Below are 27,967 nucleotides of genomic sequence, written 5' to 3'. Positions count from 1 at the left end.
TACTTGTACGACACAGAACACAAGAACAGCTTGTCTTTTTGCCTAGAAAAACGTAAGTCTTGCAACATGTTTTTTGTTTACTTGATGTCTCATCAAAATCAAATGTCATTCAAACATTAATTATTACTTAAATATGGTTAAAACCACTTTGCCATTTTAAGAGTAGTTTTCTATCCAGTGCATTTATTTAAACGAAACAGCATAAGAAAAACAAACGTCCAGCTACCACATCATTATCACAATCATGTGGCTTAAACCATGCACCCATTCATGATAAGCAGCTTGCTGAAGGTCTGTCATCATGAAAACATGTGACAGCAGCTGTTGGTCTGTTTATCAAGGCTTTTCTCCAACTCTGTATCTAGCTTTCCATGTATTTAAACATTTGCTGTTGTTCCATATCTCCAACCACTCAAGAGCATTGTGAAATTCATTTTAGCTTCTCATGTCTGCACGAAAACCAAACATGGCCTTTCTTTACAACTAAAGATGGGAAGTGCCATTGTGGGTCAAAGAACTGCGCTTGGTAAGCAGTATGTGCCACCTTCATTGCCTAGCTTCTGAAACTTGCATTCATATGGTTTGTCCTAGCTGCATAAGCTGCCCGACGATTGTGCCTATCAATCATCTCAGGCCAACGTGCAAAAGCCACGGTCTCCTCCACAGGGTGTAGCAGCAGCCTGTGACTATGCGTGCTATCTGCCCTTCAACTCCAGGGGCAAGGGGTGAGAGAAAGGAAGATTTCCATAAGCAAATACAAGAAGACACTTCATCCTTAATAGGTCATTGCACAACTGTGTTACAAACATTCATTAACTAATTTCAAAGTACCTTTGCTCACAAGTTAAGCTTTCTTTTCCTCATTGTATGGGTAGGAATGCTAAGCCTCGGTAAGTCAGAGCGACACGTACAAATGCAGTCTCAACAACTTGAGGGTCACCTTTCCTGAAGTCACTGTGAGTTTTGCTGTTAACATCCAAAGGCAAGAAGATAGAATCACAGAATCGTAGAATGGTTTGGGTTGGAAGGGACCTTTAAGATCATCTAGTTCCAAACCCCTGCTATAGGCAGGGACACCTCCCTCTAGACCAGGCTGCTCAAAGCCCCATCCAGCCTGGCCTTGAACGCCTCCAGGTGAGAGCATCCACAGCCTCACTGGGCAACCTGTTCCAGTGTCTCACCACCCTCACAGTAAAGAATTTCTTCCTAACATCTGGCCTTAATCTATCCTCATCTAAATCTACCCTCTATCTAATCTAAATCTACCCTACTTCTAATGATGAATTTTTATTCCAAAACTGCAAGTTCATCACACTGCCATTACATTCCTGAAAGTATCCATATTAAAATAACATACATTTATCATAATTAATTTATCATAATTAAAGAATTATGTTGAACACGGAAGGCATTTTTTCATCCTATTTATTCACCACTGTGTACATTTCTAAACTTGAGAAATTAATCAAAACTATTGAATTTCAAGTCTGCATGTATTCATTCAACTGTTTTATTACAAGCATATGCTTTGACTTGTGCAACATGTGTTGTACGACTGTTAGCCTTTTCCCAATGCTGCTGTGCTAACAAGCAGCATTACAGAATCTGCAAACAAGGCCCTGCTTGGACTGCCAGCTGGAGGCAGAGCCAGGGCCGCCGGGCAGCAGCCCGTGCCTGGTCCTCCTTGGGATCAATCAGAGATACGGCAGCAGTACGCACTGGAAACTTTCTGCTTCGCCAGCTCTTTCTGGGGGGCGGATTAGGGGTGGGACAGTGTACGCCAAGAGCAAAGGTTGATTTCTGTACTTCCCCTAACAAAATTACTGGTTCCAAATCCACCGGACTTAGATTTGCATATGGCAGGCAGCATTTTGACCCTGATCCCTGATGAACTCAAACTAAGGTGTCCAGCAAGTCTGCGGATATACAGTGAACAGAAATAACAGTTTTCCAATAATTTATATCAAAATTCAAAGTAAGTCAAACACTCCAAGTGACCTGATTCGATCTTACTGCAGAACGCATTCTGTTTTTACAGGGGTTTTGTGTTTGGTTGCTTGCTTGTTTGTTTTTACCCTGACAAGCCTTACCACAGCTTGAAAACTTTTCTTCTGAAGTACATTAACAAAGCTGGTGTCAAAGCACCACAACATGGCCTGTTAATTATCAGTCAGAAAGCAACATTCAGGTAACACTCGGCATTCCAGACACACAACTGATGCCAACCGTAACGGAGCAGTGTCAAAATGTATGGGCTCCAAAACTTGATGGTTCAAAAGTTAAAGATTTAAAATGGGGAAAACGAATGAGTCTGGAGGAGATGCAGACTCCAATGTGCTGAAACAGTCATCGAAGCTGTAGGTAAACAAAAATGTCCTTCCTAGAACTTGAGTTCCTGACAGACAGTGTTCCAGTGGGTCATGTTGGGTACAGAATACTGGAGAGAGGACACAGAGGGTCAGACCCCTGTTAACCTTCATGAGCTGAGCAACAGACAACAAAAAGCTTTCGGTACAACGAGTACAACTGAAATTATAACAAATGAAATCCCTGAATAAAACAAATGAATTTTCTTTAAAGTAGCACGGAGTAAGAACTCAAGTGCTGCACTTGAGGTAGAACAAGAATTAGAGGTAACCAATAAATGGTTACGGAGCTAAACGCTACAGCAAGCAGAAGCTCATTAGAAAGAGGAAACAGTGAAGACAGGAAAGGAGTGAAGACGGAGTGGCATGGGACAAAATAAAGCCAAACACTGCCAAAGCAGCTTCCTTTTCTTCATCTGCCAGGGGAGTGTACCAAACCATGCAGCACAGAGACCGAGTCCTGAATCATCTAATTAGGTCCCTAAAATAGGAAGCTGTTTTCGTCCATTCTCCAAGTCAGTGGAGAAGGAGAAAGGAAGAGAAAGTTCTACAGAAATAAGTGAGAAATGAGCCCGGTTCGCAGGCCAGGCTCTTCCTCGGGGAGGTAACATGAGGTCATAGGAATATTCCGGAGTGAATGGTCCCTTTTTCCACTCTCTGAGCACAAACAAGGAGCCTCTTCTGGGCACCCAGGAGGGGCGAGCCGGGCCTTCTCCTCCCCACGGATGCCAAGAAGGGAGCATTTACCTCCCCGCCCCCTGAATTGTGCCGCTGCCGTATTGATGGCAGCTCTCCAGCCGCCCGCTCTGAGAGCAGAACTGAACCCGAGAGATAAAAACATTGCCATCATCTGGAAACAATGAAGGCACTGTGAGAGCAGCGGATGGTTCCTGCGGGAGGGGAGGACCGGAGCAGCGCAGCACCGCAGCGGGCGGCGGGAGGGAAGAAAGGAGGAAAGGAGGGAAGGGAGCGCCGCCGGCTCCCGCTCGCCCCGGGCGGCCGCATCCCGCAGCCGCCCCAACAGGTGCCCGCCCGCAGCCCCCGGCCCGAGCCCCCGCCCGCTCCATCCCCGCACCGACGGGGGCGGCTCAGCGGGGTCCGCGCTGCGCGGCTCGCAGAACCGAGCAGGAAAACAGCCGCAGACAAAGGCGGCGGGGTCCGCCTAAGGAGCCGAGGCTGCGCCGATCCCCCGCGGGCTCTGCCCCCTCCCGCTCCCCCCGGCATCCCCAGCCGCGGTGCGCGGCGGCAGACAATGCGGAGCGGCGGGCGGGGGCACTGTGGGTGCGGTAGTTCCCTGCCCATCACCTGATGCTGTGGGCAGGCGCAGCCCAGGGCCGCAGGAACTACAAAACCCGCCAGGCAGCGCGACGCCAGCCGGCTGCTGCAATCCCCACCTTGGCGTGCCGCGGGCGGGCACGGCTCGGCTCGGCTCGGCTCGGCTCGGCACGGCACGGCTCGGCTCGGCTCGGCTAAGGATGGCTGCAGGCGGGGCTGTGGCAGGACACTGAGTGCGGGAGCTGCCGGAGGGAACGGGGCTGTGCGGCGCCGCCTGATGCAATGATAGGACTTATTGCTTCTCCCGCGGCACCGCACGGCTGCGAGATCACCCGTATCGATCGCGATTAAGTTTGCGGGGATCCGGACATGGGAGGATTGAGCGTGTGCGTGTAACAGCGCCCGCTGCTCGGCACTGCTTCTGAGCGCATCTCTCGCTCGCGCGCATCCCGACAACCTCGGGCTTCGACCGCGGGACACACCGATCTTCGGCGGCGGTGTCATTTCTCCGGGCAGAGCACCCGTGCCGACCATGCACCGCTTCGTGTCGGCGGCGGGGCGCGCCGCGGGCCGGGTGCCGGCGAGCTGCCGGGGCGCCGGGGAAGAGGCGCTGCGCGGCGCGGCGGGGCGGCCCCCGCGGGGTGCCCGGCTGCCGCCGGAGGGAACGGCGAGATGGAGCAGCGCTGCCAAGGCCTCCGCCGTGAAGATCAACGAGAAGGCGAGCAGGGAGAAGATCCTGACTCTGGAATCCATGAACCCGCAAGTGAAGGCGGTAGAATACGCCGTGCGGGGCCCCATCGTCCACAAAGCCGGCGAGATCGAGAAGGAGCTGCGGAAGGTGAGGCGGGGGCCGCGGGTGGGGAGGGGCGGGGCAGGGCAGCGCTCCCCGGCCGCCGGCCCTGCCCCCGGGCACTCCTCCGCCGTCGCCGCCGCTGATTGGGGCGCCGGGGGGCTCGGCGGGGCCGCGGCCGGCGTGGGGCCGACGTGGCAGGCGGAGGGGCCGCGGGACCGCCCTCCGGGCGCCGCTCCCGGCTTGCGCAGCGCCCCGCCGGGATGCTCGGAACCTCGGGACCGCGAGCGGCTTTTCTGCCGCTGCCCGCGGACGCGCCGTCCCCGCGGGGAGGATGCGAGAACGGCCGAGGCGAGGAGCCCCCCGCACCCAGCCCTGCTCTCCCCCGGCCCTTCTCGTGGGGGTGGGAGAGGCACGAGAGGCTGAAAGCCTCCGCCGCCTCCTGTTTGCTCGTGCCGTGGGTTGCGTAAAGCGCATACAGTATCCCCTCATAAAGCGGTATTTACATCTCTTCTGCCACTTTGACCTCTTGATGCAATACCACGTCCTTTGCGTTATCGAACGGGGCGAGCGTCCGCCCACCGGAGCACTTCGGCGCTCGGTACGGGGCCGCGACGGGCACCTCAGCCCCCCGCTGTCCCCGCGGCTCCGTACGCCCCGTCAGGGCTCCGCCGTCCCCGTCCCCAACGCCGGACAGACACACAGGAGTCCTGCGGACATCTCCGACGCGGTATTCCCCGGATTCAGCTGCGAGTTGAGGCGCCTGAGGAGCCGCTTCCCAACACGAGGGCCAACGCTCACTCGTGCTGCCCGATTCTGGGTGGCGGTCACGAATTCCAGAGGCTCCTGGGCCAAACCAGATCGAATGCAGCATCCAAATCACTCAGTGCTTACACTGAGTTCTCCGGATTTTTCTCTTAGTCCTTATCTTAAGACGTAATACCCAAGAATAAACAAACAGCAGTTCAGGTGTGGATTCTTGCTGGTGCTGCTCACAGCTTCTCCTGCCAGCACAGGGACTGACCGACAGAGTGCTGCTTTGAGTGAAGCACCTGGCTAGTTACTACTTGTGATTCCAAACATTATTCCCTATCTTCACTGCTTTAACAAGCCTTACTAATCTGTTATTGTAGGTATGGCAGGAAGAATATGATAAGCGTATGCTTTGAACAACAGTGCCATAGCAATACTGAAGAGACTACTTTAATTCTTTGCTCCTTGTGTTAGTTGGCTGCTCTCATTTTGGAAGGCCAAGCATTCTTCCAGCTCACCCTGTATTATATACATCAATTATGTTTAACTCAGTTTATTAGACACACCTTTTTATAGCATTGGACTTCAGATACCACCACCAGAGTGCTGACAAAGGTTTCATTTCAAAATATGTTTTGATTTTTGCCGCACAACTTGTTTACAAAGGTGTTTCACAGGGCTGGATTCCCTAATAGGAGCATTTGCCAGGAACAGGGAACAAAACCTTCCAGTGTTCCCGCTGAGTGTTTGTTTTCAGGTTACCATCTCAGAGCAGGAGATATTACTTAACAAAACAAATACAATGTGATCTTCCTAACTCCTCCCCACTCCTCTGCTTCCCTCAATTACAAGCTGAGTCATCGGCAGAGAGAATAATCGTCGGTGCACTTCTTAAAAAACAGAAAGGCAAGTCATTGCCAATTGCTTTATTCGAAGTTCCTTACGGCTGCTTTGTGTCTGCTTATGTGGCATTTTCCATTTAAAAGCTTTTTTTTTTTTCCTTGAGCCAGTCCCTGGGATATTATCAACAGCAAACAGTGTTCATAAACACATGACTATGCTCTAAAATGACTAAAGCAAATAAAACCAAGTACCTGTTGGCAGGGAAGGAGGAGAATATTACTGTGAAAGTCAAGACAACAGTCACAGACAGCACTGACCAACCCGAGGAAGCAGCTGAAAGACTTTCTTCTGCGTTGCTCCAGTTCATCATTCCTCTTTGCCTTTCCGATAGAAATGCAATTACTCATTCTATCACTTCAGCAACAACTAAAGAATTATTGTGTGGTAAACTGTGCAGCCTGAAGTAGTACCTAGGATCCTTGTAACTGAAATACAGGTTATCCAAATGTCTAGTTTTTGGTCCCAATCCGACAATAGTGGGATAACGGGTCAGTTGAACTTCTTTACTTCCAGCTGCCAATGGACAACTACGTTTTTTCATCCCTCTCAACCTGAGATCAGAGTGAGCACCCCACCTTTGCCAGCAGAACTAACACTGACTGAGGAAGAGGTGACGACCCACAGCATCTCTCTATCTGTGATTACTCTTCACTGCCAAAAGCACTATCCTGTAGCTGCTCCACCACTTATGACAGGGGAGTAGCTTTGCACAAGCAGGAAAGCCTGGGCTCCATAGTACAGTGTGGTAGAAAGATAAGAAAGCGGGCAAGCAATGGTACCTCCACTTGTAAATCTGCATTTGTGCTGTTCTGTAGAGATGCCTCTAGATATTTTGTTTCTACATAAACTAAAAGCATCTTCAATGCAGACACTGTCTAGTTAAATAGAGGCCCCTCTGTTTAAACTTGGTTCAGTTCAGACTTTATACTTGTGTAACTCATATAGCTTGCTACACAGACTACAAAACAGCTACTTGAAGCTGTTTGCACAGAGAAAGCTTTCCTCTTTGAGTTTTGTCCTGTCGACTCGCATTCTGAATAGCTGTTCCTCTATTATTCTTCCTGGCATTTGCTTCTTTTGTATGTTAACAGCAAAGGATTCCAGTAGGAGCTTTAACTCCACAGTGCACATGGAAATAAGGACTAAATTGTTACTTGAGAAGTCTCTGGGCAATTTAAGGGTTAGTTCTTAAAAAGAGAAAGCAGCGAAAAAGGAGACATTAATTTCTGCCTTTTCAGTAATGTGCTCAGGATTAGGCCAGTGTAAGTCTCAAGTTAGAATGCAGTTCTCAAGCAGGATAAGGTCCATTGCTCAGGAGCGCAGATGAGGCATGCTGTACTTAGACCTCATAAATGTTGTTGACCTGTGATCTGTATTGGTTGAAATGGAAAATTAAAGTTTCCATCTAAGTTCAGTCTGTTCAGCTGGAAATCTTTATGCAAAATCCCTTATTCAAATACTTTCCTTAAATCTATGTATTTTATCATTTTGAAAAAGCATTGTGCTTCAAAAGTGAAAAACTTATTTCTCTTCCCCTTTGCTGATGGGGATAGCCAGCTGATGCTACAGAACTTTCAGCCATTTTCTTGGTGTTGCTGGAAATTTTACAAAGCAAGCTCAAGCACAAGCCCATTTTACTAAATGATTATTCTTTCAATAGAACTCCAACAAGTAGAATCTTTCATCTATCACTTGTTTTTGAGACTTGCTGACAGATGGCCAACATATCAAGTATTGACTTGAATTACATTTCAGACAAGAAATTTTAGCCTGAGCATGAAGGCCATGCAAGAATAATGTAATCTCAGGACTGAGCCCTTCTCTCTACATAATGAGTAATAACAAGCTTTATCTTTAGACAGGCAGCAAACATACCTGATTTGTTATTTTGCATTAGTGCTAATTTTAACTGACCTTGTTATGGAAAATACTTTCCTATCTCTCTCACTTAAACTCTCCTGTTCTCTAATTTCCTGCTTAGGTTTTACATAACTCATTCGATGTCAAGTTCAGTGGGCTTAAACGTCCTTATAAAGTACATGCATATTAAATAACATTTCAGGATCCACAAGTCAACTCATGTAATACTGGAAACTAAACTGGCTTAGTGCAAGTCACTACAACATTAGGTCTCTGTTCAAAACATCCAAGTTATTGAGACAGAAAAGCAGGGGCAGAGGTGATATGCAGACACATGTTGATAGCATGTAGAAAGTTCTTTCAGATCAGCGTAGGTGGATTTCATATTCCCCCACTGGGTCTGGAACTACTTGCATGTTGTGGCAATGTACGGTAGATATTTAAGTCTGCTTTGTTTCTGTTTTTAATAAACTAATTTTTCAGGCTTTTAAATTGAATAGAAAGATTTCTGACTCAGAAACCAGACTTAATTGTAAATGGGAATTGACAGCGTCCCTGGGAGTTGTGGAAAGTTAAGACAGTTATGGCGATGACATGCAGAAATACAATTTGACACGCTAAGAAAAGGATGCAAGATCGACTGGTACACCCAGTAATGAAAGGTGCTAAGCTTAAATTACCATCCTGTAATTTCCTGCTTTGAATACGTGACTGTGTACCCACCAAGAAAGTATCTCCCAGGCAAGAGCTTGTGACCTCACCAAGGCAGAACTGTTGTTCCTCATCTGCAGTACATGTTGCATACTAAAGCAAGTCCATAGTAAAACCCAAGCTTTTTAATAAGGGGGAAAACTCCTGCAGATGAAGAGGAAAGATCTTAAGAATACAATTACCAAAACTGTATGTTCAGAAGCCCGCAGTCCACAAGATTTGATCTTTTCTTGTTGAATGATATCAAAATTGATTCCAAAATAGTCTTTATTTCTAATAGGTCTTAGATGTGAAAGGATCCTAATGTCTCATCTCCTTCTAATAGGCAGTATTTTAGCAGTGTTACTTACAGTCACATTCAAATCTAGGATTTTATTAATGTAGACAACATTTCTGAATGGAAATGCACTTTGAACAACATATATGACAAAAGTAACGTGAGGACAATTCCCTAACTGTAATATCTGATCCACACCTGCCAGTTAATGGTCAGCCATGCTGTTTTTCTCATCTAATAGTAAGGAGCACACGAGTCACTGCTGCCATTTCAAGTCAAAATCCAGAATTTGCCTTCTCCTTCCCTCCAACAGCAGTCCTTGTCAGCATGAATTACACACACAACACAAAGCCTCACTCTGTAGTAAGCAGGTCAGGGTTTTTTCTGCCGTGAGCTGTTTTAATAAATAGATTGGAATGCTAATTCAGGCCTTCAAGTCTCTATTAGTTAAAGGCCTCCGGTCAGTGCTTTCTTGGCCCTCTGAGAGAGCTAAAAAGCATTTGGCTACTACAGAGTATATCTAAACTATGCTGAAATGTTTGGTTTTGCCAGCTCTCTTATTATACAGCTAGTTTGAGCAAGTCACAGCAAAACCAGGCTTGGCCTGTGCTAAGGAAAAGGGTTTCATAGTGTGGGGTTATTGCCTGATAACCACTGAGATGAGGCAAAGAACTGCCAAAGGAAATGAATCAATGAAAAACAGCCCAAAGCACATAAATTATGAAATTTTAAAACAGCTGAAACACCACATTGCTCTTCTGGGATTAAAGACACCTCACATTTTCACCCTTTTCAATTCAGTTTTAGCTTAGTTTCAATCAAATTCAAATCACACAAGCCTGAGTTCAGACTGAAGCTTTTCCCCTGAAATTTGCTTAAGACTTTCACAAACATAGCTGTACATTTGTTTGTGCCCTTCTTGGCTCTTCCTGGGCACAGTGCTAATCTCACAATTACCCAGCATTCTGTGATGGCTCCATTGTAAAAGGAACCTCCTAGGCATGCTAAAACTCCTGCAAGACATACCAGCTGCTGGCAGTGCTTCGGCTTCTTGCTACTTCTTTGTGATACTGAATGTTCTGGCATCATACCACTTCTTTAATCAAGTTCCTCTGAGAAAAGGAGATTGACAGAAATAACTGCTGAAGGAACTTATTTCTAAAGAGCGTGTTGGGAAGACTCATTTCTCTGTAAATCCTGTCATTACCATAAAAGCAGCAACTGAAAAATATTGAATGTATTTTTATATGTTCTGCTTGAATTTGAAAGTGCGAGATGGTTTCTTTTGCTTTGAAAAGATGACTACCAGCATCAGTCCCTTTGCTAACAATTTCAATAGAAGGGCAGAAGATTGGCTTTGTTCAGAAGATGAAACATTGTCAGGACAGGGTGAGGAGCCACTGAAGGCAGAAGGTGGTAGCACTGATTGATTTTTTAGGGCTGGAGGCTGCATTTTCTCCTTGATGTGGTTCATACCCTCTTCAGCAGCCATGAGTATCAGACTGGTGCTTACTGCTCCACAGTTTGTTATTATGGCTCCTGTTCTGCAAGCTTCACTTTCCCAAATCTCTGCCTGCTTAACCCCACAAGTATAGGCCAGCTGCAATCCAGCCAAACCCAGCCAGACGGCCTCCACAACACACCCTGAAAGCCTGACCCTACTCAATTATAAATGAATGCTACATATATAAAAAATATATAGATATATAAGTATATATGCATAATACATACGTATTTATATATGTCTACTATATTTACATATGTATAAATATATGTATATATTTATATACAGAGAGAGAGAGACTATAGACCAGTTTCTGCTCTCCCTGAATGTTCCTTCGCTTGCCAGGGACTTATATTTTCCTAGAACACAGGTTTCTGACATGGCCAAAGACTGCTTAGTCTCCTGCAGTAAACTAAGCCTTGCCCTAACAAATGTTATGTTGCACTGCAGCACTTCTCATTTTCCACAGCCTGATGTTGAGGTTACCAACATTACATTTGCATCTCCTTTCATACAGATATTTATATAGACTTTCTGAGAAGTACTTGACAGTAATCTTTCCTGAGACTGCCATGCACACTAATGCCATCACCATAGGGAAACCTTGACTCAAAAGACCTGTCACTAATACCCCTCTGTGTCAAGGCTTGGAGTAGATCTCCGCCTTGAACTCATGTGCAGTCATGGGCACTGTCTAGACTTCTCTTCATGGCAGCTTCTGATATCCTTGCTTTGAAACTTGGACTCATTAGCATTCTTCATTTGTTCTTGCTTGTTATTGTTTCCTTTGCCTTCTTTCTGAAATTGCAAAGTAGGAATTTTTGTTCTGGACGAATCAAAACAATCTGAACAACTTCTGATATTCCCTCATTCCATAGAAAGACAAGAAATCAAGAAATAGAAATATACGAGAAGGAAACTATGTAGTCATAATACTTTTTCCCTCTAGACTTCACTGGAAGAGATCTAATGAATCTTGAGAAGACCGTTCTAAACAATTGCTGATATTAACTCACAGTCAGGGAAAGCAAAGGTCCCAGTTATTTAAAGGCACCTCTCTTGTGAAAGACAAAAAAAATTAATAGCTCCTGCAGCTGAGGCCAAGAAACACAGATTATTCAGTAGGATGACAGACATTGAGCAGGTGTGCAGGAACAGTCCGTACAACCCAGCTGTTCTATCCCCACTAAGATTTTCCAGTAAGATAACTTACATATGTTTTGCTGTTTTCTCCATATCAATCAGTTTAGTAGCAAGAGTCAGGTCAGTTTTAAGGAGCAGGTGATGATTATATTCTCATAGTTGAAGCTCAAAGGAGTTTGGCACAAGCAATGATCTGCACAGTGTCTGTTATCAGTGATCCCTAACCGATTTCTAACTACTGGTAATGCCGAGAAATTGCTAAACTCCAGCTTTGAATACCTGTAATCTTTATCAGACATCTCTATTTGTTATATAAAATTGAAATGCAACCCTTATTTAGGCACTTGTCTATACCAGCAAACATAAAAGCAAATGACATGATGGGGTCAGTGTATCACTGTCAATTACTTTAAGTAAAACATTTAAAAAAAATCCTGCCAAATTTAAGGCCATGTAAAATGCTTTAATCGTACTAAATCAGGTTCATCCAAGTTCCACTGCCTTGTCTTAATGCCATTTCTAGCTACCTATTTAAATTCAAAGGAAAAATGTAAATGGGATTGTTTATGTAAGCCCTGAACTGGATCTGTAGGGGGAATTGAAACCACATTATCTAGAATAACCTGTTAGCCGCAGTAGGTAGCTGTAGGCCTCCAAATCTTAGCATACGTAGGAACTTGCTGGCCAATTCTATCATTTTGGTCATCATTATCTTTGCACACCATCCATGGTAGAAAACTAATAATTAGTTAAGCCTTGCCAGCCATATGCAAACCTGGTAACTTGCTGTACACACGTGGGCCAGAAAGGGGCTTTGTGAGCTCAGCCCAAACAGAGCAGGTTCTTATAAGTGATTCAGTACGGAAAACTAATCAGTATAAACATCTGCCTGTTCAGATTTCAGAGATTAGGAAGCTTTTAAATATTCACAGTGATTATTTAGCACTTTTGCTGTTTATCATATAGAGCCTCACCACTGTGGGTTCTACAGAACAGCTGTATATGGTAAAGTGGGGTCATAATATAATGCATATTTATTCTAAATATTCAGCAAATAAGGTAGTAAGGAGTGTATAGGCCAACTCAAAAAAAAAAGCACTAAATGTCTTCAGTTTCTCATGTTGGTGGATTTTTCAGATGTTCTCCAATCTTTGTAGCTTATTGACTGAGCCCCTCCCCCTGCAGGTGTACCAAACAAGCTGTTCTATTATTGCTAATTCAGAATGCCTTTCTTTCATCTTTTCCAGCTCACACATGTACTTCCCATGCAAACCAATCTCTTATTTGTCAGCAGCAGAAAATGAAAACAAAGAGCAGACTACCAATTGTTTTAAAGTGCGTCACAGACATCATTTAAGATCTACTGGTAGTACGTGATAAGAAATGCACTAAGCTTTACATTAAACTTCTCTTTTCTGAGACTACGCAGTGTTATAACCAGACAAAGAAGGCTGTTTATATCAGCTGTTTCAGCCCTAACAGTACATTGTGAATTGTTTCCTTCCAGGGAATCAAAAAACCTTTTACTGAAGTAATTAAAGCCAACATTGGAGATGCGCACGCAATGGGACAGAGGCCAATCACCTTCCTTCGTCAGGTAAGACTATTATAAGAAATTATTCTTGCTTTTTTGATTCTGTTATGATATCCTAGGATACCTTCACATCTGTTTGATTTATGTGTTAGTAAGAGTGATTCCTCAGTTGCACTTGCAGTCAGAATAGTCTGCCGTAACAAGTTACAAATTGTGATTTCAGCCTAAAGTCCCGTAACTTGCTTGCTGTATTTTCTCTTAACACAGTAGCTTTTCTTACTCTTCAGATTATTCCCCATCCATCCTTTCCCCTGCCACTTCTCCTGTATTATCAGTCAGCACATTCATTATCAGCAATGCACTTCAAAAAGGAAGTGGTTGTCCTTAAGGAAAAAAGCAAACGCCTTTCTTCATCAGACAGTACACTTTAAGATCTGCATGCAGCTGGGTGCACCTACTTGTACTGCTGCTGATTTTACAGCAGTGTGCTGAAAAAAATATCCCAACTGTTATGCTATTTAAATGCATACCATTTTACTGCTTACATTTTATATTGTTATTTTATTAAAAGTATTTGATAGTATTTAAATAAATAGCATGCTAGTAAAAATAGTATACTATATATAATAGTGTACTAGAACATCCCTTACTCACACACAAAATCCTGAGCCTATCATAATACAAATTTAGAGAGTTACAGGCCAAACTAAAGCCACATCATTCTGGGTATCTACATGCTGAGATGATAAGATTGAGCTATACAGCAAACTGCCCACAAACTAGAAAGACCCAAGCTTCTTTCAAGTTAGTTTAGATCCACCAATGTTATTAAGTAAAATACTGTGTAAATGTGAAATCCTTTCTCCCCATGACTGTATGTGCTCACAGTTTAATTATTTAGTCACCTTCCCATGAGATGATAACAGCCTATCCATTTGACACCATGTGAACCTAAAAATGAGAGACTGAATCAAAGCTGATCTCAAGGAAGGCCTTCAGAATCTTCGTGCCTCACATTTCTTCATAAACTTAATTCTGTTAGGTTATGTTTCTACTTTTCCTATGTTCCATATCATCACTTTTAATTAAATATTTCCACAAATTCTAATTGTTAATGAGTTCTTTTAGGGAAGAATTATCAGAAGATGCTACTGGGATTTAAAATTCTGATCATATTTTTCAGTTCTGCTCTATGTCTAAGCTCTTTATTTCTTGTCAATTAAGTGGGCTAATAAGACACAAAGAATGGAGGACAGACCTATTTAGAGAGTTCCCCTTCTATATAGTTAACTGTTTTACTGTGTTTGCACTACGCATAGCTCACTTGGACTCCCTTGTTTACCATCCATAATACAAATAGTTAACAACTCTATAACTGCTTTTATCAGCAGAACTTGGAACCTGATAGAATTTCTTCACTTCTGCAAGCACTACCCTTAAAGAAACAACTGCAAACCCTTCATCAATAACCTTTGTTTTAAATTACCTAGTATTTGTGACCCTCCTGCCCAAGGAAAGTTCACAGAAACATTACCAACTTGAAATAACCGTTGAGCAGTGGCCAATTTACAGCTTTCTTGGCACTCTAGGTAGTGGCACTGTGCACATACCCAAACCTGTTGGACAGCCCAAGTTTTCCAGAAGATGCAAAAAAGCGAGCGAGACGGATCTTGCAGGGTTGTGGAGGTAACAGCTTAGGTAAGCATCTGTTCCAGTTGCTCCTATGTGCAACAGAATCAACTATAGCAGTTTCAATACGTGCAGTGCTGAAATTTCCTCATCTTGTTTTATATGATTACAAGTCCAATGGGAGATGGCCTAGGTCAAAGCTGCAGGGGGAGAATTCACAGTGTGGCTCACAGGAAAAGTAAAACATAAAATACACAGTTACCAAACCTCAACTCCACCCATCCTTTCCTAGCTTACTTCCAAACACTTCAGCAACACTGTACTAATTGCCATGTAAGAGTTACCAGGGATACATCTGAATTTTTCCTCAATCTTTTTCTTGTCGTGATTTTTCAAGTTTAGGGACATAATAGGAGCTCTCAGAATGCTGAGTCTGCGCTTCTGGAGTGACTGAAAGAAACCAGCCTTGTATAATATTTCAGAAATACATGTAAAATCACTTTTTTTAATCAGGTCATCACATACTTCAAATAATTTGCATTAGCTTAGTAGGCCTAAAGTATCTGCAATATTCCAGTGTGATGATCGCTCAGAATATATGTTTCTAATATAAGCTCTGTAAGTACGTAAATGCAGAGTACACAATATTTTTCCTGATATGGTATGTACTGAGAACAACTTTCTGTCTAAATTCCTGAAAATCAAGAACACTGCATACATATTGATCTGCTCTACTGGTTTGTGCCTGCTCTCCATCTACCTCTGCATCATATATCAGCCCCCACTCTTGGCCATGGTTGCTCATCAGCCTCTATTCAGCACTCCATGAGCACATGGCCTGGGGTGAGTGCACATGCAGAGTCCCAGACCATGTATGAAGCCTCAGATGCCCTACACTTCTGTTGTGTTCAAATACTCCAGGATTCTTCTGACATGCTGCTTTTTGGATTTTTTTTCTTTTTAATATAAATTTGCATCCTACAGTGCAAACTAATGGATTTCAGTCAAAGATATCAAACATGTACAATTAACTGTAGACCTCAAAATTGAATCCAGGTTTTCTGCTTATCCCTACTGAGTTACGGGACACAGCCCTCCAAGAAGCACAAAACAGAATGACAGCTTAGGTTTGTTGTCTTACATTAACAGGAGCTTCCTAGCTGTGGTGGAATACCTTTGTATAGACCTAATATAACTTTACTGCAAAAGTAAATTTTTAGGACATCAGAGAACTCCGTGCCCTGAACTGCCACTCTGTGCAATGCAATTATTGCACAGTCCCTGCAAAGGTTGTCTTTCTAAATTACATTGCTACGGAAGTATTATTAGGCTGACTACTAGCATATAAGTGAGCTAAGAGAGTGAAGTCAGGTGCAATTATTCCACTCCACCCGACAAGCAGAGAAGATTCTACAGCTTCATGGCAGTGTTCTAAATGATGTGTACACTTGTCATTTCATTGCCCATCAGTCCTCAACTAAGCTTGGTCTTATTTTCACTCTTGTCGCACATGTCAGCACACAGGCATCTAAAATCTTCGTTTAGGATTGTTAGCTGTGTCCTGTAAACTTCACACAAACCTGGCAGACTGGGGTGATACTAGAAGTCTCTGCTACAGGTAACTTGGAAGTGGCTGCCTCCACAGGGAGGGAGAGGGAAGCAGTTTAGGATGCTTTAATTTTCAGACTATGGGAAGAAATGGCATTATATTATTTCCATATTGCAAACAAAAACTTCATTCTTGCCATGGATTTTTAAAAAGTTATTTTTCTTCCTATCCCTGTTCCTTGTTCCCACTACTTACATAATTGTTGATTGACCTTTCAGCATAATGAAAGCAACTGGGAGAAAGTCAAAATGGGATTGCTGACCCAATTTGCAAAGCATCCATTACAGCCTACTTTTTAATCAATCCACTATACTATTTTTGTATGGTAGTGATTCTTGTGTTTTTCTAGACTCAAATGAACTATTTTGCTAAATGAAGACCTGACTTCCTTTCCCACTCCTTGGAAAGAAAATGAAATCCCAGGGATTCCAAACTCTCATACATAAAAACTACTTTGTACACTACTAGTTCAGGAGTTTTGCTAGCAAACAGCAGACGTAACGTTCATTGCACCTAATTCTTATCTCATTCTGTTTTTCACAGGAGCTTACACTGCCAGCCAAGGTATAAACTGCATCCGCGAAGATGTCGCTTCATATATTGAAAGAAGAGATGGAGGAGTTCCTGCAGATCCAGATAACATATATCTTACCACTGGGGCAAGCGATGGTATTACTGTGAGTGTTAAAATTAAAGCTGTTTCTTCTTGTTATAAACTATAATTCATTAGTTACCTTCATAATACAGATCTCTGTTGAACATCTGGTCTGACAAACTCCCATGAGTTTGATCAAACAGATACTGTAGTAAAATTAAGTAGATAGCCTGTACATCAATTCCAGGGACTTAAGGTGCCAGCTAAGGAACAGACCCATGGAAACACTGTCTCTGAATGCATACAGTACCCCTTGTATAAGCAGCATAAGCTATGTACATGTCTAAATACAAACTAGGTGAGGCAGCCCATTCACACTAAATCATGGTGCCCTTGGTAGTTGTGATGCATAATCACTGAAGGTTAGCAAGTATGAATCCACGGCAAAGAAGTGAGAAGTCTCAGGGGCTCTTCTCCCTAGCAAACTCAGCTAGTGCATATTAATGCCAGTGAAAACCTCAAAGGTCAGTTTCAATAGCCAACTTGTTTGGGAGAAGCATCAGGTTTTGGCTTTGACCAAGACAGCCCTCAGTTAAGAAAGGAGTAACCATCTCCATTAGATTTTTGCATTACAGGGACAAGTTTACTAATACTGTAGCAACTAATAGCTGCTTGCTTTTTTTAAGGCAGCCTAATAATAGCAGGGTAATAGGGTGGCTTTTTTTAATGACATCTAGTGGCAGAGTTCAGAATGGCAGAGTCCTGACATGACAGTTCTCCAGATAACTTTAATGACTTGGCTTTCCAGAGTTTCTGATGCCAAGGGTTGTACTGGCAGCTTGTCAGGAACATCAGTGTAGCATATCAAATCTGTATCATGCTTATTTCATTCTGCCATTGGTAAAATGTCAGCAGTACAATGAGCCTCATTATTTAGCACTTCCAAGGACAGAACAACTATTGTTTCATCACTTAAGGGGTAGAGCGTGTCAAAGAATTTGTTTTTGAATGTGCATTTCATTCTAATGACACTTTTTGGATGCACAGTATTTTTCAACTAGCAGTGGGTACAAAGCCATGTTGATTATAAATCATTAGCCCAGCAGCTGAGTTAGAATGTGATGAGAAGCACAGAACAGCAGATTTTGTGCTAGAACCCATGAGAAGCTTCAAGGGTACTGCTGGGACATCTCAAGAGCTATTTTTTGTTTTACACTCTAATTACACATTAATAAAAATACCTGCTCTGATTGCACCTGTACTTCAGAGTTCTCCCTAAATGAAAAAATGTTAAAAAAAAAAAAAAATCTCTCTATGTGTCACAAATGCATTCTTTTATATCATTAATACATAAAAAGCCCTGTTACAATTGGAAAGATTAATGTGGGGGAAGGGCAATATAGGAACATAACAGCAAAGGGTCCAACATTGATATGATGACATTTCAAAGGAAAAGCAAAGGTGCTCACCTGTCCCCAAAGATCCAGGCTCGTAAGAAAGACTCCACAAGGAAAAGATCCCTAACCAGGAATCCCTCCCCCCTAGGAATCAGCCCTTAAGTGGAGTCTAAGAGAGGTGCAGCCATGCTCCACCTCTTCTGCTCACACAGCTGAATTGCCTTCACCTGTGCTCCAGGGCTGACTGCATCCTTTCCCCAGGTGCTCAAACAGCAGTTCAGGTTGGGACTCAACAGTTCCTATACAAGCCCCCACTGAGACACACAGCTGTATATCCTCTGGACAGATCTTAATACAAGTATTAGATTTCTGTCCATGTCTTCTGAGCATAAACTACCTATAATACACAAGATTTCCACTCTAAGATATGAACACTTCTTGTCTTTTGTATTTCTTTACCGTGAAACCATAATCACGGTCTCATAATGCCAGCTTTGCTCCCACCTGGCCACTAGCACTCCTCAGCTCAAACAGGTCTGTCTGTTCCAAGGGAGAACCTCTGTGTGCCCCAGCGATAACTTCTGGTTTTATTTCTTGGCCTGTTGCAATCACTGGCACAGTATGTGGAAGGCAGAACAACTAACTTAGGCTCCTTTCCTTATAACTGTGATTGGGTGCCTCAGAAAAATCATGACCTTCATATTCCTCTTCTCAGCTTTCCCTTGAGCTCAGAATTTCTGACCAGAACTTTTCCCAAGATTTTGATCAGACATTTAGCAGTGATGTGCAGAGGAATGCTATGAAGCTCAGTCAGACCATCCTCTTTCAGTCACTAAAATTGAATGAGAAAATGACTGTCAGCTCCTAGAATAGAAAGCTACCTTAGCCCTACATCTTTTTAAGAGGCAGATCAGTAACTTATTCTAGAGTATAGTATTAACTCTGATACATGAGTTTTTTTCCTTTTTCCCCAGTCAATTTTAAAGATCCTGGTCTCAGGAGGTGGAAAATCCCGAACAGGAGTGATGATCCCTATACCACAATATCCCTTGTATTCAGCAGTCATATCTGAACTAGATGCCATCCAGGTGAACTACTACTTGGATGAAGAAAACTGCTGGTCTCTAGATGTAAATGAACTTCGGCGCTCCTTGAATGAAGCCAAGGCATACTGCAATCCAAAAGTGCTCTGCATCATCAACCCAGGAAATCCCACAGGTCTGTAGCAGTTCTGTTCAAAAGATGTTTAAGATCCTTTTTTTTTTTTTCATATTATTTGACATTGCAGGCACATCCAAAATACATACCAGATGTGTAAAGCTGAATTCTGGAGATCAGTGCTTCAAGTTGGATAGCACATCAAGTTTTTAGAAACTTGCTTTCAGTATCATGGAACTCCAGGAATTTGGGGAGAGAGGAGGGAGCAGATTCACTTCACAGGATCATAACTGAAGCCACTGCCTCCACTGAATTTGGTGGACTTGTGGAATGACTTTCAATTGCTTTTGGTCCTTACCAAAACTCTTGTCTCTAACATGGCAATGGCAATGGCTGCAGGTACACGCTGAACCCAGTGACAACCAGTGCCTCTATTGGAAGAATTTATTTCTTTGTGTAGTTGATGTTGCTTACTGAGAAACTGGTTCCCTCTTAATGGCTTGGGGACAGAATATAACAAAAACAATTTAAATGAGTGTAAACAGGGATAAGCTTTCTTCCTGCTGCTTGTCAGCTGACTGCAGCAAAAAAATCTGTGTATATATCCACAGCTCATTGCACTTGTGAAGAAAATTGGCTTGAGTCAATACATCATGCTTGAGTTAGGAAGGCACAATGTCAATTAGCATGGCTTGGCTTATAAACAGGAACAGAATAATTAAACTCCCTGTAGTTATCTGTCAAACTTATGCTTCAACAACATTGTGAAATAGCCTGTTTTTGCTTAATCATTCGGCATATGAGGATTTTAAGAGATCATGTATACAGAGACTACTCTTTATTATTGAGTGATTAATGTACCTCACGCTTCCTTTGCTTGAGATGGACTAAATTACCTTGAGCCATATCCCCTCCAATTATGTTTCTTAATTTCTCACTTACTGAATTGTGCTCTAAAATTGAATAGCTCTTTTCTGAGACAGAGGGATATTTTATTGAAAAGTTGGTTGTCTAACAAGGTCTGGGCTAAACGATTTGTCTGTGTGCTCCACTGACTTTATTTTTCTTGACCTACAAAATCAAACTGTAGGACAGGTACAAAGCAGGAAGTGCATTGAAGATGTGATACACTTTGCTTGGGAAGAGAAACTTTTTCTTCTGGCTGATGAGGTAATGGAATATTCTGTTTTCTCAAAAGCAAAGCTAAAAGTAAACAGATTAAATTTAACTTTGCCCCACATGTGGTATTGGTGCCTTTTAAGCACAGGGAACAGAGTCTCTGTTATCATATTAAGACACAGACAAACACACAAGATTATTAATGTGAGATGATTAATAAGAGGTGGCTTGATCTGGATTTGAGCTAAAGCATAGGGGATGCAGGAAAACTAGGGGAGAAACTTTGCAGGAGCTGACCTAAAAACCTATGTGATATTCAGACCACTTGAAATGAAATAAACAAGAAAAAACAATTTAAATATACAAGGCTAAATTATATAAAGAGTCAGCTGTTTTCCCTAAGGCTGAATTATAAGTAAGGCCACATGAGATAAAACATACAATTACAGTAACGATTATTTAACAAAGAACCTTGTGTCTACTAAAGGCTTAAGTTACAAGTGTTATAACTGTTTCTCCACTGCAGACCTGGCTCTCTAAAAGGCCGTCTTTTATCCTTAGCTGGGGGAACGGAGTACATTAATGTCTTCTGACTGTTTAGGTTTACCAGGACAATGTGTACTCTGAAGGATGCCAGTTTCATTCATTCAAAAAGGTTCTGTATGAGATGGGACCCGAGTACTCTAACAACGTTGAGCTGGCCTCTTTTCATTCCACCTCTAAGGGATATATGGGCGAGTAAGTCTGCTTTGATTTTGTTATTTCATCTTCTCTTGTTAATCTGATTGGACAGAAATTTCACATTAGTGACCTGAAGGTATCTTTTGTTGATTTGAAAAACTGTTACGAAAAAGAAAGCAAACATTTAAAGCACTGAGTGATGAATTAGCTCAGTGGTTTTCAATGTACTGAATAGCACGATGTTATGAGCGTGTTTATTTCAGACACCTAATGCCTCACTTCCACAAAGCTGCAGTCCTACAGTCCTAAGCCAGACCTGTGAGAAAGGCAAACATGGGAATAGCTCAAGGGAACAACAGCTCAAGAATCAGTAGGACATTTAATATTGCAGGTGTTTGGTTGTTTTGGAGAGGAAGAGATTAACGAAAAAGACTTTTGTAATTAAATGAATGCTGCTACAACCACATGATCCTGTTGTGAAGAAGAAACAGCCCATGTTAATAGTTAACTGGCCAACAGGGAAGCTGCTTGTTTGCTGTTTTCTCTGTATGGTATACTAGGACTCAGTGGCACAGTGTTTACTTCCATTGTAAAACGATCAGTAAAGCAGCTGTCTCAGCAACCCGTACATTACATATCGCAAAGATCTTCATTAACCATCTTTCTACCTTTGCAATTCTTTTCATTGCTTTTCCAGTATTTATACACTTGCAGTTAACTGATCTCTTCTGTTTGCTCCAACCATAGATGTGGCTACAGAGGAGGTTATATGGAGGTCCTTAACTTGCACCCAGACATTAAAGGACAGCTTGTTAAGCTGCTTTCTGTTCGCCTTTGTCCTCCAGTCTCAGGACAAGCAGCAATGGATATTGTAGTGAATCCCCCAGTACCTGGAGAAGAATCTTATTCCCAGTTCATAAAGGTCAGCAATAACATGTTTATTCTTTTTGCACCAGTTTAGAACCACATAGGCTTTTTTATACTAACTGAATATGTCTACCTTTAAAAATATGTTTTCTTCTTTTTATGGTTTCTTTGTTTAGGAGCCAAAACAAACTGAGAAGGCATTACCAAATGAGCTTTCTTGCTGATAAGTTCAAGTTTTCTGCTGTTAAGCATGACAAAAGAACTAATAAATAATATGTGCTTGTACTAAAATCTAAAGAGAAACAGAAATTCAAATTCAGTTATAAATTCGGCCTTGTTCCTAGCTATCCAGTACCTCTGTACACTGAACAATATGGCATTGTGTTAAAGCATATATATACAGTTTTTCATTTCTGAAATTGAATCTGGCTTAAGAAATTGCAGTACTTAGTCAGACTAAAGGTTTGTTAATGTGGTCCCTAAAAATAGCCAAGAGTGGATGCTCAGAAGGAAGAAGATAAGAACAGCGTGTGCTGATAAACTTCTGTAGGTTCCTGTCTGCCTACAACACCCTGTAGTTGCATCCTGCTAATGCCTTTATGCATTGCTGTCTGTAGCCAAAATGATGAATTTAGGAACATCCTTTGTTCTAAAAGTTCAGCAGTGTCCTTGAAGTGCTTAATTCTGGATGGGATTCTTGTAGCATCATCATTATCTCTGGCATTTTTATTGCTGTATCAGATATGTCAAACTGAACACTTTCCTTTTAAACAGGAAAAGGAGTCTGTCTTGAACAATCTTGCCAAAAAAGCCAAACTGGCAGAAGACATGTTCAACAAGGTTCCAGGAGTTCACTGCAATCCACTTCAGGGTGCTTTGTATGCTTTCCCACGGATCTTTATACCTTCCAAAGCCATTGAGGAAGCAAAGGTCAGTCATCATTTATTCCCAATCCATTTTAACCTTTACACATTTGTGCCTGCCGGTTAGAATGGATCACAGAATCATAGAATGGTTTGGGTTGGAAGGGACCTTTAAGATCATCTAGTTCCAAACCCCTGCTATAGGCAGGGACACCTCCCTCTAGACCAGGCTGCTCAAAGCCCCATCCAGCCTGGCCTTGAATGCCTCCAGGTGAGAGCATCCACAGCCTCACTGGGCAACCTGTTCCAGTGTCTCACCACCCTCAAAGTAAAGAATTTCTTCCTAATATCTGGCCTTAATCTAATCCTCATCTAAATCTACCCTCTATCTAATCTAAATCTACCCTACTTCTAATGATGATTTTTTATTTCAGAGGTGGAGAAAGCCCAACTAGTTACAGAAGTGGCACTTCATTGTCTACATATGATTTAAAATATAACATGACCTTTAAGTGAGGGAAGTAAGCAAAGCACTCGTTAGGCTTCCAGGTTGAGAATGGTACCAAGTGTTAAATAGATTAAGTTGTGGGATAGAGATGTACCTGGACGTAGGTGGGCCAAGATGTGTGGCTGAGGGAGGGAGGTCTCCTTTCAGATTTTAGTTCTGCACAATACCTTTTCTCATAGGTCAGTAAGCTCAATGACAAGTCTTTTTGTCCTAGCTGGAGCTCTGTTATCCAGTATGTAATACTCATTCTTTTTTAAAGGGAATTATAACTACATAGGTGAGGACAAAAACAGGGCTCTTTTCCAGCTCATTCTGTGGCAAGGTGTATAATTGTATGCACTTAAGAACTTGGACGGTATTAATCAGGGGACTTTCTAGTCAGCAGATAATGTAAAGGAAAAAATAGAACTGCTAACAAAAGTGGAACACACAGCTCAAATTAATTTCATCTTGTCAGATGTGGCTTAGATTTTTCTAAGTACAATTTTGAGACTTTTGACCAAAAGTTACAAACCATTCAAGGAGTAAAACAAAAATATATAGAACCTTTCTTTTGAAGCAAATATTTTCTGTAGGTTCTTCATCCTTGCCCCTCCACAAACTACTGCTACTTAATTCATAGCATGAGTTGTACAGCTAGGAATTGTTCTTCATCTATTTAGTAAACAGAATAAGGAACTAATACTGCAAGACGAGTTTTCAGGAAAAAAAAAGCAATCATGAAATTAAACGTCTTAGGGATATTTTGACTTTGTTAATTCGAAAGCATCCAATTCCCTCAGGCTCATAAAATGGCACCTGACATGTTCTATTGCATGAAACTTTTGGAAGAGACTGGAATCTGTGTTGTACCTGGAAGCGGATTTGGCCAAAGAGAAGGAACCTATCATTTCAGGTACCGTTTCTGTTTGATCAATGAAATGAACTGTATTAAGCTAAGTACTACCCCAGTACTTTCTCTTCTGATTAGATATAAGGACTGGTATATAAAGTCATATAGTCTCACTGTCTGCTGGGGCAAAGACCAGATCTTCTTATCTTCTCCTTCTGACTCAGGTGTTCTCCCAGCTTGCTGACATAGTTTTATTCACTGACATTTGAAATGCCTTCTCTGCAAATACAAACATTAATTATAGCTTACGCTATGTATTACGCTAACAGTGTTTCCATATAGAGAAGTCAAGCGAAGGATGTAGTATCTTCCCCAACCAATCTGCTCCTTACACATGCTTAATTACTTTTAGTTTACTGAAACAAGAAGTTAGACTAAATCTTTTAATACCAAAACTGTGAACGTAAACTCCACTGCTTGCTCTTGCTTCCAACAAACAGCATTTTATTACAGCCAGGCCACTAACAGCTGGAACTTAGCATGGAATTTGGTCTTGTTTGGTCTGAAGCGATGAGGGTACCTTTAGCTATGGTAGTTCTGCTGGCTGTGCCCCAGGGGAAAGTTAACTCCTGTGAAGTGATCGCATTCGTTTGTTTTGAAGATAATGTGCATTATTTTTTTCTTTTTCTAAATATTACTTTTCAGAATGACCATTCTTCCTCAAATAGACAAGCTGAAGATCCTAATGGAGAAAATGAAAGACTTCCACATAAAGTTTCTTGAAAAATATGCATGAAACTGCTGTGGCTTTTTCCTCCATCTCCTCCCGTCGAGGTGAATGCCGAAAGCGAACAAAGATGTGCTAAGAATGTGCTGTTCATCTAATTAACCCAAATTCATAATAGATAGAATCTATCTCAGACACAGCTACAACTTGGTTGAATTTAACATCTGGTAATATGCGACATCGTTACACCAACTTCTGTTTTTTCACGGGCAAGGGGAAAATGTGAAGAAAGCAGTGGAAGGAAAGAGTCAGTGAATGATTTTGTGCCTTGGTTGGAAGTGATGTTCTGCAACTTTTGACTCACCAGGTTGGGGAAGGGAGTTGGTCGTGAAATTTACTACTGTTATTTGTTCTTTGTTGGTTTGTTTCAAGACAGAGATACTCAGAACAATCGGTCAGATGGGAACTAGGAACGTGATTTCCATTTTAAAACTCAGCAAAAATTCAGAAAGCTGCTACAAGGGACCAGTGTGTTTGGCTGTGGTTTTCTGAAGTATGAAGTGTTCTCTGAATCTGACTAAACACATAAGTACAACATGCTTATTAAAAGAAAATCACTGGCAGATGTGCGTAGATACCTTTGAACTTCTGTTAAAAAGAAATTCTGCCATCACAGCATAATCTGAGCTGAATACACAGTTTTGATCAAAGGGATGAAGAAGGTGTCTATTCAATCCTATTTTTGTGAAACTGAAACATAATAAGGAATATTACCTTCTTGTTCATATGCTGTTGGACACATTAACCCAGCATAAGATGAGAGCATTTGAATGCTTATTCTTACAACAACTCCATGAGTCTCCTTAATTCACTTCTTTTATATACATGCAACATAATAAGCTACTGTCTCAAAGCATATATGAGTACTGTGAATGCTTTCAAAGAGGGTAAAATAAAATGCTATTTCAGATTGCTTTATCTATAGAGAACATTTGTTTGAAACCACATTGTTGGAAGACCCATTAGCTGGCTAAAACACAGCTTGAATTGTCAAGGACTAACAAATGTCGTGCTCAGAAGAAATGTTTGGGGGTGGTTTCTAATGAAAGAGAAGGTATTTACAGGGAAATGTCTTGCGCCTAGCAAGAAGATAACTGTAGTTAAATCCTCCACAGTCATGCTGTAGGCTGAATGAGCCTGTGTTCTTACTAAAACCCAGCTAAAGCAGGTCACTATCCAGGAGAAAAGCGGTATTATTGCACTAATCTATGCTAGTTCCACTGAACAGAGAAAGAAGGCTTCAGTTTGTCCAGAGCTGGAAGCTGGACACCTTCGGCCAGCACTGATATGGTACTGAAGAAACGTAGCTTCCAGTATTCAGCCAGGAAAGCATTACAGTTTGTCAGGCTTAAGCTCAGCATTTTACAAAGTTAATTCATCAGTATCTCATTTCATCTGGTCATTATTTTTTATTATTGTTTAGAGTAAGTTCATTTTAATGTCTAACAGCACTTTGTTAGGCTGCCTTTAGAGCTGCTTCAGCATCCTGTGCTGATCCAGGACATAAAGCCAAGGGCTAAAAAGCACCGTGTGGATAAAGGAGGTGCCAATCTTTTATGTGTGGAAGGTGTTGCCAATACCTGTCCTTCCAACAGCAGCTACCAGGCTGTAACGTGCGTTGGCAGCAGCTGTCCTTCTCACTGCTTCTCACAAAAGCCTGCAAGGAAGAACTTGGCACTTCTCAATCATTTGCCAGTGAATACAGGTTCATAAAGGAGACCTGCATGCTGCTACACAGAGGTACTATGGAGGCTGGAGAAAAAAAAACAAACGCTTCATGAAAATAATTTTTTTTTTATCTATGGAGAAATGGATTTCTGGAAGGAAAGCAGACTGGAAACGGATATGTGGCTACTATCCATTGATAAATGCATTAACCCACTAGCACTCTCCATTTGGCATCCTTAATATGCAGTACTAAGACAAATTTAGAAGGCAAAACTGTAGTAAGTGGATGGAATGTTGATTTAAAAATAAGACGAGCAGCGCTTTCCTATTCTATAAATGTGTCAAATCAGATCTGGCTTCGAACTTGCAGTGCGGTGTAGATTGAAGCTCAGATCTAACAGCTGAAGTTAGGAGATCTTTTATATTTTTGTAACTCTAGATTTTTTCATAGGGTAGCATTTGTAATCTAAGAAGTCAATAGATTTTATATTTGCCTTTGCACCCGATGCTTCTGGAAGGTTTACAAGTTTCAAATGATACTTTACAGGTGTCAAAGGCTTTTTGTTTTATGCCAGGACAGCAATTCTTACACTTTTAAATCAAAACAGAACGGCATAAACAGGTTTTTCTAAGCATTCTCTTATGGTGCCTTTTATGTTTCCGACACGAGAAGGGATAACACTTTGTTTGCATCTCATACAGGAGGGCGCTGATCTCTGCTGCCCATCCGCAGTGTCTGTGTGTACCGTGCTGAGGTGAATGTGCATTTCCGTGGATTAATCCTGTAAAGCTGAAAAAGGAGGTTTATTTTCAATGTCTTTTAAACGTTTGATTAATAACAGACAATCCTTACTTTGGAATGCATGCTTCTAGGTTTGATTTTCTTACAGGTGCTCCTTATAATGGTACTTAAATGTATGAGACTTCCAAATAATAAAGCACATATCAAACTAAAGAGCGGTTGTTCTCCGTGTCCTGCGTCACTGAAACAACGCCGCAAGGGTGGCTACGAGGCGCTGCGCTTCACGATTAAACCGGTCCTTAATGAATCCCGTGGGTTGGCGCACGCATTCCCGCTGCTCCAACCCGCGGGGTGGGTGGGCTGCCGGTCCTCCCCCACCTGCGGAGCCCCGCGCTC

At 42.2% G+C, this 27,967-nt stretch overlaps 2 protein-coding genes across 2 annotated transcripts; both read left to right on the top strand.

Moving 5' to 3' along the window:
• Positions 1-3,742: 3,742 nt before the first annotated feature.
• GPT2 (glutamic--pyruvic transaminase 2) lies at positions 3,743-27,784 on the top strand. The gene is made up of 11 exons (XM_015292423.4): positions 3,743-4,479; positions 13,090-13,179; positions 14,706-14,814; positions 16,898-17,031; positions 19,321-19,564; positions 20,595-20,674; positions 21,225-21,361; positions 22,052-22,226; positions 22,946-23,101; positions 24,325-24,437; positions 25,080-27,784. The coding sequence occupies exons 1-11, from the start codon at positions 4,174-4,176 to the stop codon at positions 25,168-25,170; spliced, it is 1,635 nt and encodes a 544-aa protein (XP_015147909.1). The 5' UTR covers positions 3,743-4,173; the 3' UTR covers positions 25,171-27,784.
• Positions 4,659-8,439, top strand: LOC124417149. Its single transcript, XM_046899720.1, has one exon. It carries the CDS (start codon positions 4,766-4,768, stop codon positions 5,369-5,371), a length of 606 nt encoding a protein of 201 aa, XP_046755676.1. The 5' UTR covers positions 4,659-4,765; the 3' UTR covers positions 5,372-8,439.
• Positions 27,785-27,967: the final 183 nt, after the last annotated feature.

This window comes from Gallus gallus, chromosome 11, assembly GCF_016699485.2.
Source record: "Gallus gallus isolate bGalGal1 chromosome 11, bGalGal1.mat.broiler.GRCg7b, whole genome shotgun sequence".
NCBI classification, from domain to species: Eukaryota; Metazoa; Chordata; class Aves; order Galliformes; family Phasianidae; genus Gallus; species Gallus gallus.
This window is presented reverse-complemented; position numbering and strand designations above follow the sequence as displayed.